The 13530-nt window shown below is 49.0% G+C and overlaps 4 protein-coding genes across 5 annotated transcripts in view; 2 read left to right on the forward strand and 2 right to left on the reverse strand.

Moving 5' to 3' along the window:
* Nucleotides 1–8277, reverse strand: part of LOC107509506 (C-type lectin domain family 10 member A) — a 28755-nt gene extending 20478 nt beyond the window's left edge. The window contains exons 1-2 of one of the 2 annotated variants that reach the window (XM_036223220.1): nucleotides 6623–8277; nucleotides 6413–6499 (exon numbers count right to left, since the gene is read on the reverse strand). In XM_036223220.1, the coding sequence (XP_036079113.1) occupies nucleotides 6413–6499; nucleotides 6623–6636 (101 nt within the window). In that variant the 5' untranslated portion in view covers nucleotides 6637–8277. Of the gene's footprint in view, nucleotides 1–6412 lie in introns of both variants that reach the window. The other variant, XM_016142075.2, reaches the window with a different exon arrangement.
* LOC107509508 (monocarboxylate transporter 11-like) lies at nucleotides 5497–6436 on the forward strand. Its single transcript, XM_016142078.2, has 2 exons — nucleotides 5497–6092; nucleotides 6343–6436. Exons 1-2 carry the CDS (start codon nucleotides 5874–5876, stop codon nucleotides 6361–6363), a joined length of 240 nt encoding a protein of 79 aa, XP_015997564.1. The 5' UTR covers nucleotides 5497–5873; the 3' UTR covers nucleotides 6364–6436.
* Nucleotides 6813–7730, forward strand: LOC107509507 (monocarboxylate transporter 11). Its single transcript, XM_016142077.2, has 2 exons — nucleotides 6813–7410; nucleotides 7501–7730. Exons 1-2 carry the CDS (start codon nucleotides 6813–6815, stop codon nucleotides 7728–7730), a joined length of 828 nt encoding a protein of 275 aa, XP_015997563.2.
* A 103-nt stretch (nucleotides 8278–8380) lies between the features above and the next one.
* SLC16A13 (solute carrier family 16 member 13) lies at nucleotides 8381–11903 on the reverse strand. The gene is made up of 4 exons (XM_036223219.1): nucleotides 11275–11903; nucleotides 10999–11142; nucleotides 9717–10454; nucleotides 8381–8993 (listed from the first exon to the last, which is right to left on the reverse strand). Exons 1-4 carry the CDS (start codon nucleotides 11471–11473, stop codon nucleotides 8797–8799), a joined length of 1278 nt encoding a protein of 425 aa, XP_036079112.1. The 5' UTR covers nucleotides 11474–11903; the 3' UTR covers nucleotides 8381–8796.
* Between the last annotated feature and the right edge of the window lie 1627 nt (nucleotides 11904–13530).

Genomic DNA, 13530 nt, shown 5'->3' on the forward strand with positions numbered 1-13530 from the left:
CATTGCAAGAGATTCTTGGTTATGAATCAAGAAAGAGAGATATGAACAGAGCTTGAGAAAGAGATGGATAAAGCTGGAAAAAGCTATTTGTCTGAATAAGATAGAGGGAAGGAACCCTTAGGAAGAGAAGCCATCTACTACTTAAAACGCTTTGAAGATAGGGGAGAGGCAGGGAGAAGTCTTTGCAAAGGAAATGACATTGAAATGTAGGTAGGGGCAGAGACAATTCGAGGCAGACAAGAGGAACTCTGTTCAGAAGAAAGGCCACTGAAAGGAAAAGGCCTACCTTGTGCATAGACAAGAAGAGGTTTGTGTGGTATCAGTGGCAAAAGTCACAGCTTCTTTAGTTCACGCACCCTCCCAGTGGTTTCAGGATCTTCCCAGGGCTCCGTCAGTCACCACCCCACTCCTCCCAATGTCCACACAGGGATTTCTTCCTTGGGAAAAGATTACACATATTAGATCTCCCGAATGTCTAATTTACATTTCTACAGTTGCAAGAAAACCTGTTATCTGACTCCCTGTCTCCTTCCACGTTGGCTTCTCGTCCTGGTTGACATTATTCAGCCGGGAAGCAGATTCTGGCCACTCAGGGCCACTGCAACCCTAGGGCAGATCTAGCGGTTGTCAACAGAGTCCCCTAAGAGGCTGAGTCCTTTAAATCAGATGTGAGGTTCCAGGCTGGGGCTGGGAAGGCAGACAATAGGCCCAGAAATTTCAGAGATAGCTGAAAGTGTGGGTACTACAGAGGGGAAACAATAGATATTACCCCTTGCCCTTTTGGTGTGACTCTACCTCTCAAATCAAGACTTGAGGAGCACAGGCAACTGGAGTAGAGAGTGGATCGAAATAGAGATGAAAGGGTGACAACCTGTGGCCAGAAATTGGGAGGGAATGAAACGGAAGTGAACTCCATTTGTACAGTCCCTACCACATGCCTGGAGTTGATGTGGTCCTTTTTAAGCCTTGCCTCACTGAAGTCTCACCAACAGTCTAGATGCCTAGAAAATGTTGTAGTTAAAAATCAAGAACTATGCTTTCAACAAGTCACCACATTCAAGTTGCTTTTGTAGGATGCATGCACACCGCTATCTCAATTCAAATCCCATTTCCAACCTGACAACTTGCTTTCAGTGGATGTTTTAGACTGCCTTGCACCTGAAAATTTTCCTTTGAGAAATTCCTATATTATTATTATTCCACTTTATTGACATATTCCACCTTATTATTTTTGATGAGAGGCAGAATCCATCTACCTGTAGACAACGAAAACACCAGGTGCTCACTTTTCTTCTTTCATTATTCCAGATAGAATGAAAGAATATGACCAGGGTTCAGGTGTTCAGGAATACTGATCCTTGACTTGGATTTAGAACTAGTGGTGAATGAAGCAGAGAAGTGTTTGAGCTTCATCGGTTTCCAGGCCCTGTGGGCACAGAGGCCTAGTAGTGACATCTAGCGTTCAATGATGACAGCAGTGGCCTTAGTAACCCACGTAGAAGCCCAAGATTAGCTGGGCCAAACCCCAGAAAATCTCATATTTTTGCATACCTCAAATAGAGCCATATTTCCTGTGGGTAATGCCATCTATCCTTGTCTTTCCCCTTCCCTCCCATGCACCTTCTACAGAGGGAGCCCCCAGTAGGTGAACCCAAGGAATGGCTGGACTCAGTTCAGGGCTTCCCAAAGGTTGCAGACCCCTGAGGCTCCCATAACCTCCCACAGGAGTTCCCATGTGAAAACCCCAGAGCAGTTTCAGAGTTCACAAACAGACATACTTCCAGATCCTGTGGTCCCCAAAACAAATCATATACAGACCTTGACCCTCTCTTTTGATCTCCCTAAAGACCTGACCTGGCTCAGTATCTACTTCTGGGGCTTTCTGCACGTGGGCAAGCATTACCAGCTTGGTCCATCAGCAACCCCTTCTTGCAAAATTACCACGACGTGTGGAGCACCAGTCTCTGAGTCCACTCATGCAATGAGTCCCTTGTTCAGTGTTTCTCTCATTCAGTCATTCGTCATTCACATTTAGCACCTTTGGGTGTCAAAGATCCAGAAATCAATAATGTAAAGTTCCACCTCCAGGGGCTATATGGGGGTGAGGGGAAGAAGATAAAAATGGTTGATTTCACCACAGTCTGAGAAGTGCTCTGATGAGGATTAATTAGGCAAAGGAGGAGGCATCTAATGCAGATTAGGAGTTGGTGTGGTCAGGATGACTTCCTAGAGGAGACCCTGCTGCACCATCAGTGGAGAAGACTTGGGGAGAAAATTTAAATAATTTATCTGGTCATATAAAGCACTATTTTTCTATGAAAGTATGCATTAAAGATTATAAAGTAGAATGAAGTAGGATGCAAAATTCCACATGAGTTTTCAATATAAAACAAGATATTTCAGAGAGATTTCCTAGACATAAAATGTGTATAATCCCAGACTCTCCAGATTCCTCTGACTGTGGTATGAGTCCTCTTTCATCTGTGTTCAGCTTCCAACATTAGTGAATATTAGTGAATGTTAATTAGAGAATCAGTCTCTGGGAAAACATTTAAACTCTTTCAAGACCTTTCATAGTGGGACCCTCTGCCCTAGCAGCTTTGTCCTGCATTGTCCTACACTCTGTCTGTTCTCCACACAGCAGCTACTTACGGATGCCCAAACAATAAACGATGTGCCAAGCTGGTTCATGCCTTTGTGACTTTTCCACAAGCTGCTCCCTTTGCCTGGAATGCCCTTGCCCACATATCCATCTGGCAAACTCCTACTCATCATTCAAGGCCCAGCTCAAAGGGCTCCTTTTCTGTGAAGCCTTCTCAATAGGCCCCAGCAGAATGAATCATTTCCTCCCATACACCACTCTTTGGTGTCTGTGTCCCTCTCCTTGGTTGAGATTTCTATATTTCACTTTTTCTCTAATTCGATTATGGGAGCTCGGAGAAGACTGACTGTATTATTTATATATTTGTACCCCTGGCCCCAAGCATAGCATCTGGCATGGTAGGTGTCTATATTTTGTGGAAAGGAGCAAATGACAAAACTTATTTTAACTCCTTTCTTCTCTTTTCTTTTTAGAGTCCAGATAGGGAGACCAACATTTTCTTATAAACTTTGGAAAATGGTAAGAAAAATACTCACCACATAGGAAAAAAAAAAATCTCATTTAACCTTTTTGTAGACATTCATATCTTCTAACCTGTATAGTTCTACGAGAACTCTGCAGACCAGTGTGGTTCTTTGACCTCGAGACACTAGTAGACGTAGTCAGGTGGCAAAAGCACAGTGGTGCTGAAGAGTCTAGCAGGTTAATCCAAGTCGCAACAATAGAATCAATAGCGGCTGGCACATGATATGTTCCAGGCACTGTTTGAGGTCCCTCACTCATATATGTATACACAGTGATCTACTTAATCCTCACTAAAAACCTTATCAGGTAGTTACTATTATTATTCTTATTGTAAAGATGAGGAAAATGAGGCATAGAGGGATTGAATAACTTGCTCACAATAATACAGCTAATAAGTGGCAGAGATGGGATTCAAACCAAGGAAGTCTGTCTAGCTTGGGAATCCATTCTCCCAACTTCAATATTATATTAACTCCATAAGCAAAAGATGTATAGTGATGATAATTTTGGCTAAAAATACAGGGACATGAAGTAGAAGAGGAACGTGCCTTTTCACAACCAATCACCCAGCCCAAAGCTCCAGGATGCCCTCTGGGTTCTTAAATACCCTTTACAGGTGCTAGACCTAACTTTGCCTGACTTCCAGACACAGAGGGCCCATTCTCCTTTTTGATTGCCCTGCATTTTTTCTTCACTATGGAGAGGAAGTGATTTGTTTCAGTCAGCTTCAGTCAGCTTGGAACAGAGTCATCACCACCCATTTCAGGGAGTTGGGCTCCCTTACTTCCTGGGTACCTGAGGATCTGCTGGCTCTATCTCCCAGGTTTCTTTCAGAACAGTAACTCAGGCTACAGAAACCAGTGACACCACTTTCTAAGGGTGTACATGGCAGGACCTTAAACCTTCATGGACTCCTGTACCCTACCCAGGACATTTCATGCAGGAGGCATGACATATGCAAAAATTCAGGAGTGAGAAAGACAGGCATGTCCATTGAGCAGGTGAGACACTGGCTGATGGTAGGGCGTATGAGAGAAGGAAGGGAAATGGAATGGAAAAATATTCTGAGTCTACTTTTGGTTGTGAAAGGTCTTATACCCAAAGTATAGAGAAATTTGATTTTTTTTTTTCCTCCTATAGGCAGTAGAGAGCCATCAAAGGTCAGGCTGTGGTCATTAGGTTTACAGTTTCACTACTTAAGAAGCTGTTTTTTTCTTTAGTTGCAGAAACATTTCAACAATTAGGAAACACTGCCATCATGTGGCTTTTGGGTGATGCATGCTCCAAACTATAAATTGTTGAACTTTCTATGATTTTGTTTAATAATTAAACCACAGAACATATCTCTTGAGTCAAATAGCTAAATAAAATAATGGTAATCTTAATCATTAAGGATACCTTTTAAGAAACACTTTCAAGAAATCAATACCTGGGTTCAATTCTCAGATTTCTTACTTTGTTTTTAAAATTTTAATCTCTAAATCTGTAGTGATTCCGATCACAAGGATCCTTTCCATTCCCAGTAACCCCTATCTGAGAATTCTAAAAGGGCTCTGCCATTTACAGGCCAGTTTGGTATCAAACTTTCCAAGCCATCTCCCTCCACTGTGGCAGATTCTGTTTCAGTCCTAGGTCTTCTTGTACGATCTTCTTGTTGTTCTCCTCGTATGGTTCTGCAGCTGGACAGACCCAAATTCAAATATTTCCACCATTTTTTAGCTGGGTGATTTGGGGAATTCACCTAACCTCTGGAAGCTTCAGTTACTTCGTTTCTAAAATGAGGGCGACACCATCTTCACAGGGTTATTGTGAAGATGAAAAGACGACATGTGTAAAGAGTGCCTGGCTCATCACGGCCCCTCATAATAAGGAAATCCTCTTCTTTCCCCTGAGTCCTTGCCGGCATATTATTGTTGAGCACGAAACAAGCACTCTGTGGAGGTCTGTGATTTGATATCCAAGATTTACCTGGTCTTCAAGCAACGTTTTCTGAAAACGAAACTACTCAGTCCCTCAGGTCTTGGGGTACCACTCCTATTTCAGTGCATTGCCTACCGACCTTGTGCTTGCTGAGGACTGCTATCCACACGGCTCCTCCGCTCCTCCGTGTGCTGCAGGCCAGGCGCATAGCTCTGGGTGGGGCGGGTGACATTCATTTCTCGCCCGCTCCCTTTTCCTGGTGTGTGTGTGTGTGTGTGTGTGTGTGTGTGTGTGTGTGTGTGTGTAATTTAATACCTGTGGAACTCTGCTTCTGGCCTCAACCTCGGCTTGGTGGATTGGCTGTTTCAGCTTGCCCCCGCCCTCCTTACCACAGCATCCCAGGTGGTTCAGGTCCCTGCGGAGACCTTTGTTTACAGAGAGAAGCTGGCCCAACTTAGGCTCCATTTCTGCACTCGCTCCCTTCTGGGGCCCTGCTCTCCCGGGAAGAGGGGAGAAGCCCGGCTGAGCCATTCCTCGCCCTTTCCCTCCCCACACCACCCGGAGAGGTCGGGTAAGGGGTTAGGGTTATGTGGGAGAGGGGCGTCCCAGGCCAAGGGTATATCATCTGTCGGTCCTCACGCGGATATGGGAATTTTATCCCTACACCCAGCTCCTGCTTCCTCTGCCCCCGCCCTATAGTGTGCTCAGGGTGATGTGCCCTCCCTGAGCAAGTAGCAAGAAGCTGGATCTCAATGATGCCAGGTACCTAGAGGAGGCACAGACATGGAGACTTCACTCACAGGTGTTCCCCCTCCCTCAGACGGTGATGACTCCCAAGCCGGACGGACCCCCGGACGGGGGCTGGGGCTGGGTGGTGGCGGCTGCAGCCTTCGCGGTGAATGGGCTCTCCTACGGGCTGTTACGTTCTCTGGGCCTTGTCCTCCCTGACCTCGCGGAGCACTTTGATCGAACTGCTCAGGACACAGCGTGGGTCAGCGCTTTGGCCCTAGCCGTGCAGCAGGCAGCGAGTGAGAGAGGCCCCAAGGTGGGGGTGGAGGGAAGGAACGGGAGTGGAGGGACTGTGAGTTTAGTGATGGGGACCCACCTGATTACCAGATAACCTGAGAAAAGGGCAATGGGTGGAATCAAGTTCTAGGAGAGTGGGTAATGAGGTTAAGGCAAGCAGCTATTAGGCTGGGGGAGGAATTCTAGGCAAGGCAAACAGCCAAAGAGAAGTGCTGGAGCGAGTTTCGGGGCCCAGGGCCGCGTCTTCCGTTTACTCTCCCTCCTTTTAGGCCCAGTGGGCAGCGCCCTGAGCACCCGCTGGGGCGCTCGCCCCATAGTGATGGTTGGGGGCATCCTCACCTCACTCGGCTTCGTCTTCTCGGCTTTCGCCCGCAGTCTGCTGCACCTCTACCTTGGCCTTGGCGTCCTTGCTGGTGAGGGAAGAGTCTACCTGGGTTTTTAAGGGGTGATGGTGAAAATAGGAGCTTGTTGGGTACTGGAGTCCAACTGGGCAGGGGCCTCTTCCTGGAGAAGGGCTGGGGTTGCTGCGCGGGCATCCCCGCTCCTCACCCGGTCTTATCCATTCACAGGCTCCGGCTGGGCCCTGGCCTTCGCACCTGCCCTTGGTACTCTCTCCCGTTATTTCTCCCGCCGTCGAGTCTTGGCCGTGGGCCTGGCCCTCACGGGCAACGGGGCCTCCTCGTTGCTCCTGGCGCCCGCTTTGCAACTCCTCTTAGATACTTTCGGCTGGCGGGGGGCCATGCTCCTCCTTGGCGCCATTACCCTCCACCTCACCCCTTGTGGTGCTCTGCTGCGACCTCTGGCGCTTCCTGGCGACCCTCCAGCTCCACCCCGCGGACCCCTAGCTGCCCTTGGCCTGGGTCTCTTCACACGCCGGGCCTTTTTAGTTTTTGCTCTGGGCACGGTCCTTGTGGGGGGCGGGTACTATGTCCCCTATGTTCACTTGGCCCCTCACGCCTTAGATCGGGGCCTGGGTGGGTACAGGGCAGCGCTGGTGGTGGCGGTGGCTGCGGTGGCGGATGCGGGCGCCCGGCTGGTCTGTGGGTGGCTGGCAGACCAGGGCTGGGTACCCCTCCCACGGCTGCTGGCAGTGTTTGGGGCTCTGACAGGCCTGGCACTGCTGGCCGTGGGATTGGTGCCAGTAGTGGGGGGCAAGGAGGGCTGGGGGGGCTCCCTGCTGGCCACCGCTGGGGCCTATGGTCTGAGCGCCGGCAGTTACGCTCCTCTGGTTTTCGGTGTGCTCCCTGGGCTAGTGGGCATCGGAGGTGTTGTACAGGCCACGGGGCTGGTGATGATGCTGATGAGCCTCGGAGGACTGCTGGGCCCCCCTCTATCAGGTAAGGGCCTGAGCCAGCAGGTCCCCTTGCCACCATCCTCTAGAGCCCCTAGGGTCTGAGGTCTCTAAATTCCTTTCCCCTTCCTTCCAGGCTTCCTAAGGGATGAAACGGGAGACTTCACCGCCTCCTTCCTCTTGTGTGGCTCTTTGGTCTTCTCTGGCAGCTTCATCTACATGGGGCTGCCTGGGGTACTGCCCTCCTGTCATCCAACTTCGAGTCCAGCCACCCCTCCCCCTGAGAGAGGGGAGCTGCTCCAGGTTCCTCAGGTTGCCCAACTCGCCCCAGGGGGCCCTCAGTCCATTCTGGACACCACTTGTTGACAATTTTCTTTTGGTGTGAACCTCTCCCCTAATAAAGAATTTCTGGTTTTCCTGCAAGCTCCAATTGTTAGGCAACCTAGAATGCTGAAAACATTCTACTTAAGGTATTCAAAAAGGCTGGTTAAAAGAAACAGGATCCCACTAAGCCCTGGGGGAGGGGAAGGGTATCTGTCCAGCCAGTCCATTTCTCTTCACCCAAATTGTTACCATTATAACAGGGAATCTTTGAGAAGTTGTCTGTCTGTCAACCGTAGTTTGCTTGAGGGGGGAGGAGGACTCATGGGTGCTACTTGCCCCATCCTCATTTCCCTTACTTAAAACTCTTTCTTAAATCTCAATGTCCTTCTACAGGCCTGAGGTAAATACAAGAATCCTTGACTCAGACTTCAGCTCTCTTGGCTTTAGCTTCATCTTTCAAACTATCCACCACATACACACATACACTGTGTCCCCACCATTCTCTTAATTTCTTTTCTAAGTTATAGGGGATAGAGGGAAAGAGGAAGATCAGTGGTCAAGTGGGAGCAACTGTAGTCCAGAGAGCAGAGTACAGGGTTAAAATGCTCAAGGTCACCAGAGCTCCTGGAGACCTCCCCTCCACTCTCCCAGCCACGACCCCATCCAGCCAACCCAAGCATACAAGCCTCAGCTCTTTCTGAATTTCTAATTATTATCTAGTTTTCTTATTCAGTTTTATCTCAAAATGGGCATCCCTCTTTCCAAAACATCTGTCTTCAAAGAAACAGTGGGTAACACTAGGGATCACTTGTAAAACATAATAAGTCTCTTGGCCTTTGATTTTCACAGCTGATTCACAGCTCAGTGGAGCAGGATGAACTCCTGGATCCTGCAGAAAAGGTTGTGGGAGCAAAGAAGAGACAGAAGTCCTCAACAGTGTACAAAGGGTTGGTATATACAACACAGGAACCCTGGGCCTGCTGTGGCAGAAGATAGATCAAGAATAGATTAAGGCGCTGTGGTTCTACGGGCATCAAGATGGGGCAGGAGGAAAAGACCTAGAGCTGCCAACCTCTGGCTTTCTGGGTCTGACAGCCCCTTATTGAACTCAGTCCTCTCCTGATCCTTCCTTGGGCATGGGGACTTTGATATCCAGTGCCTCTGTTACAAAATCCTGGGGCTTGGAGGTAGGAGCTGGGAAGCAGACGTGGGGCAGAAGGATGAGGACTCCACTCCCTGCAAGAAGGAAGGCTCCAGCCACCACAAAAGAAGCTGTGTAGTTGCCTGTCACATCCCGGAGGTAGCCTATGTCCAAAAGAGAAAAAGAATACACATGGGTGATCTATTTTCTGGGACTGATGGCTCAGACACATTTTAGGGTGGAGGGAAGAAAATAATCCTTAATCCATCAGCTTGGAAGAGTTAGAACTGCCAAGGTAAGTCTGAATGAACTTGAGAACTCTCATTTCCCAAGGGGCTTCAAAAGGTAATTTCAGTCACCTTCCCACCTTCAGAAAGGACTTCCAAACCAGCCAGTGGGTATTTGGGGAATCCAGATCAAGTTAGGTAACCTGTGCCTTTTTTTTTTGTTTGTTTTTGGCAACTGTGGCCTTCCCTTTTATACCTTTGGTTAATGGTTAAGAAGAAAATGTTAAGAGTCTGAAGGTTCTGGCCTCAGGAGGCTGGAGAACTTTGGCCAGACAGCTCAGATACTTGGGCTATCTTTCCCAATGGGCCAAGGGAAAAGACAGAAGTGACATGCTATGTCTGGCCAGGTCCAGCTAGGTCCTCTGAAAACCCAAGCTGCAGGCACCCTGCCAAGGGTTTCAAATAGTTCCTTTTAGTCTTTCCACAGTCCCAACTTCTTTTCCCCATGGACCCACTTCAGGCTTCCCATGATTGGCTATACAAGCTATGTAGTATACAGTACCAGAGCACAACATTTATATCCACTATAATGTGAATAGTTTCCTGCCTGAATGGTATGACATGGCAGCCCTGGCCACCCAGAAACCCCATTCCCCTTACCTGACAGAGGAGCCCCCAGCAGCCCCCCGATGCTCTCTACCATCTGCATCAGTCCCAGGCCACAGTATATCCTTCCAGTCCCCACCAGTTCAGGCAGCACGGAGAAGGCCACTGGGGTCAGGGCTCCTGATGTGAAGCCATAGGCCACGGCCAGAGTCACCAAGGCTGTGGGAGCCTGAGCCACGGGGAACAGGGCCAGTGACACCCCAGTCAGGGTGGTCCAGAGAATCAAGAGTCTTGCCACAGGCCCTGGGACTGTGTCCCCTAGCCACCCAGAAACCACACGCCCCACAAGGTCTGAAATAGCAACTACTGAGAGTACAAAGGCAGCAGGCAGTGGATCCCAATTCAGGTCTTGGAGATGGGCCAGGAGGTGCACATAGGGAATGAAGTAGCCAGTGTTGATCAGGGTAAGGGCAACAGTGTAACAGAGGAAGGGTCCATGATGGAGGAGGGAGATGAGTTGGGTCCCAGGGCCACTCGTGGCAGAGTCCTCATTTAGAGAGAGTGGACGGAGAAGAGCACCACAGGCCACCAGGTGGAGGGAGAGAGCAGACACCAGTAGTAGGGCCCCCCGCCAGGCATAGTGGTTGAGCAACCATTGGAAGAATGGTGCAAAGGCAAAGGAGGAGAGGCCCACGCCTGTCAGTGACAGCCCTGTGGCCAGGGACCGCCGGCGAGAGAAGTAACGGGTCAGGCAGGCCAGGGTTGGAGTGAAGGTAAAGGCCCAGCCACAGCCTGTCAAAAAGGAAGAAATAGGGGTTAGAGGACTCTTAGGAAGTCAGGGGAATCCAGTTATCCCAACACTGTCCAACAGCAGAAGGTAGCACAATCCTAGCTTTGATACTTTCTAGCTGTATGACTTGTATATTTTACTTAATATCCCAGTCTCAATGTCCTCATGTGCAAAATGGGGGTAATATACTTTTATGAAACTATGGAAGTTTGGAGATAATGTTTGTAAAGTAACTAGCACAGAATTTTGAGTCAGACCTGGGCTCTACCATTTCTGGCTATGTGATCTCCATTTGCCAAGTTGCGTATGCTTCTAAAGACTTGCTTCATCTGTAAACAGGATAATATCTATTTAACAGCCATGGTAGCTGACACAGCTTTATAGTATGGAATTCTTCCTTTTACCCTCCAGTCCCACTAGCCCTGGGCTTGCATATTCTGGACTTATCATCTCTGAATTCCCTAATTGCCCCACGTGTTTAGATAGTCCAGAGGGTTATCTAAAGACTTAGGCATTTGACTTTTCTGCCTGTGTCCAAGGTCTCACCTGAAAGCAGCCCAATACTCAGGTATAGGTGGGTCAAGGAGGTAGCAAAGGAGGCAAGCAGCATTCCCAGAGCAGCCAACATGCCACCAGCCATGACCACGGGCCTGGGTCCGAACTTTGCGCTCAGGGCACTGCCCACTGGGCCTGCGGAAGAGGAAGGGGATCTCAGGCGTCCTTTGCCTGCACCCTCCTATTCCTACCCTTCCCCTTTTCTGTCCCCACATCCCCTCCTCCTCCTGATTATTGCAGGACACCGAACCCGGGCGCAGCACTCACTTCCAAGCTGCTGCACCGCGATTCCTATGGAGGCGATCCAGGACACGCGCGCTGCTTGCTCCTCAAACGCCTCCACAAACTCCACGAAGAAGACGCCGAAGGAGCGGAGCACCCCGAACACCAGCGCCGACTGGAAGAACGCTGAGAGCACCACCATCCATCCCCAGCCCCCGTCGGGGGGCTCGGCCCTAAGCGCCATCTGGGAGGTAACAGAGCAATCGCCACCAAGAACCCCCGCGGTAGCTGGGCTCAGAAATCACTACCTCTGTCCAGCCTGGCAGCCAGCCAGCCGGACGGCTTGGGGCTGCTCATGCGAGGAAAGGGTAGTAAAGAGGAAGGTACTGACGAGCGCTTCAAAGCTGCAGAGAGGCTGCGTGAGGCGCCTGCGCCTTTCTCCTAGCGGGGCGATATCGGTGGAGAGAACACCAGGGTGTTCGCCCAGGCGATCAGCGCCCGGGGGCGTGGCTCCGCTGGCCGCTGGCTGAGAATCTAGGCTGGATAGTAGCGTAGGTTCACATTGCGTAGACGACCCAGGCGGAGGCACTGGGTTTGAGGCACCCCGTTCTCCGTATGGATTATCTAATTTATCACTGCAAGTGTCAGCACCTGGCCTGCTAGGCGAACATCCCCCTAGCTCGCCAGTGAGGACGCGTGACTACTGACCAGGGGCGGAGCCAGAAGAGCAGAGCGAGGTTTAGAGTATTGTTCAGGACTTGAGCCTTGAGTGGGGAGCATGCGCAAAGATGGAAATGTAGGAGGCCGATTAGGTGGACACCACATGACGCAGGGACCTACGAAGAGGCTGCTTCCGCCTCCTGTTCACTTAGCCCGCCAGTTCGTGCAGATTTCAGTATCGACACCCGCACATAAGGAATACATGGGGATTGGGGGTTGGTTCAGGAGAGGAAAACATTCACTTGCTTAAATAGGAGCCCAGGAGTTGCAAGGTCAGGTGTGGGAGTGCTGAGGGATTTTCAGATGAGATTAAACAAAATACCTGACCAAGCTCCTGAGTCCACTAAAATCTAGATGCCTGGAAGACTGAGGGGTTCAAAGGCCAAGGGAAGAGACAAGGGGAATGGGATGTTGGATTCCTGGCGTTCATTTGTGTGATGTCGCTTGTTCCCACTAACAGGAAACCTACAAGTCAGAGACCAAAAATAACTGGGGAGAGGAAGGGCGGGCCTTACCAGCATCACCTACCCCTTCTTCAGTGGCGCTGAAACCCTTTCCTCTGTTCCTTAGTAATAACCACTTCCTAATCTGTTTTTGATCTCCTGACTAACTAAAGAGACAAGCCATGACTACTGGAGCAATTAGACCCTCCTACTTAATCAATATCCTCCACCTTATGTGGTACTAATGGCTTTGCTGCCTGTTTCCTCCTGATTAAGCTCCCAGGACCTCGAAGCTTGGACTCAAGGGTTAACATCCAGACGAGTGTGTGCAGGAGGGATGGGGGAGAGGGAAAATATGTGATTTCAAGGAGCATGTTAAGTCTTATAATTTTACATGTGAAATAAAAATCATATTTAAAAAAAACCTTAAAAAAAAAAAAGAAAAACTTTGGTGAGGAATATGCCAATGATGTAGAAATTAGTGTGGTGGTATAACATAGTAAAGAGCAATCTTTAGAATCGTCCTTTCAATCATGGCTTCACTTATTAACGTAGCTAAGATATTGAACCTCTTAGTTGGCTTCTCTATCTGTAAATTGGGGGTAATAACAGCACCTACTTTTTAGAGCTATCAAGGGAGTTGAATTAAATAGCCTATGCATCAAAATGCTTAGTCGAGGGCCTGACATGTCACAGGAGATAAGTAATATTAGCTAGTCTCATTTTCGACAGGGGTTATGCTGTAGTGGGAGAAGAGAGGTTTTAGTTTAATGTCTTTGTTTCATTTTTTTTTTGCTTTTAAAAAATCTAATTCAGGTTATGCGTTTTAAAAGCCTGAGAAACACAACCTCAAACCGTAAATGTTGGAAGGAACTGCAGAGACCATGTTAATGAACTTATTTCACAGAGTCCAAAAGGAAGGTAACTTATTGGAATTAGTGACCCTTTACCCTCTGCCCAGAAGGAAGAACAGAGTTGTGCACTCAGGACACACACAGGACAGGGGAAAGGATGAGAGAGAAGTATGCACTGGGCAATGGATAGATTTAAAGATACCATTGCTGGAGGAGGGGTGGAGTTGGCACGTTGGCTCTAACCACATAATCTTTTCACTGCCACCTCCAGCCTCTATTCTCAT

This window comes from Rousettus aegyptiacus, unplaced genomic scaffold, assembly GCF_014176215.1.
Source record: "Rousettus aegyptiacus isolate mRouAeg1 unplaced genomic scaffold, mRouAeg1.p scaffold_m13_p_6, whole genome shotgun sequence".
NCBI lineage: Eukaryota > Metazoa > Chordata > Mammalia > Chiroptera > Pteropodidae > Rousettus > Rousettus aegyptiacus.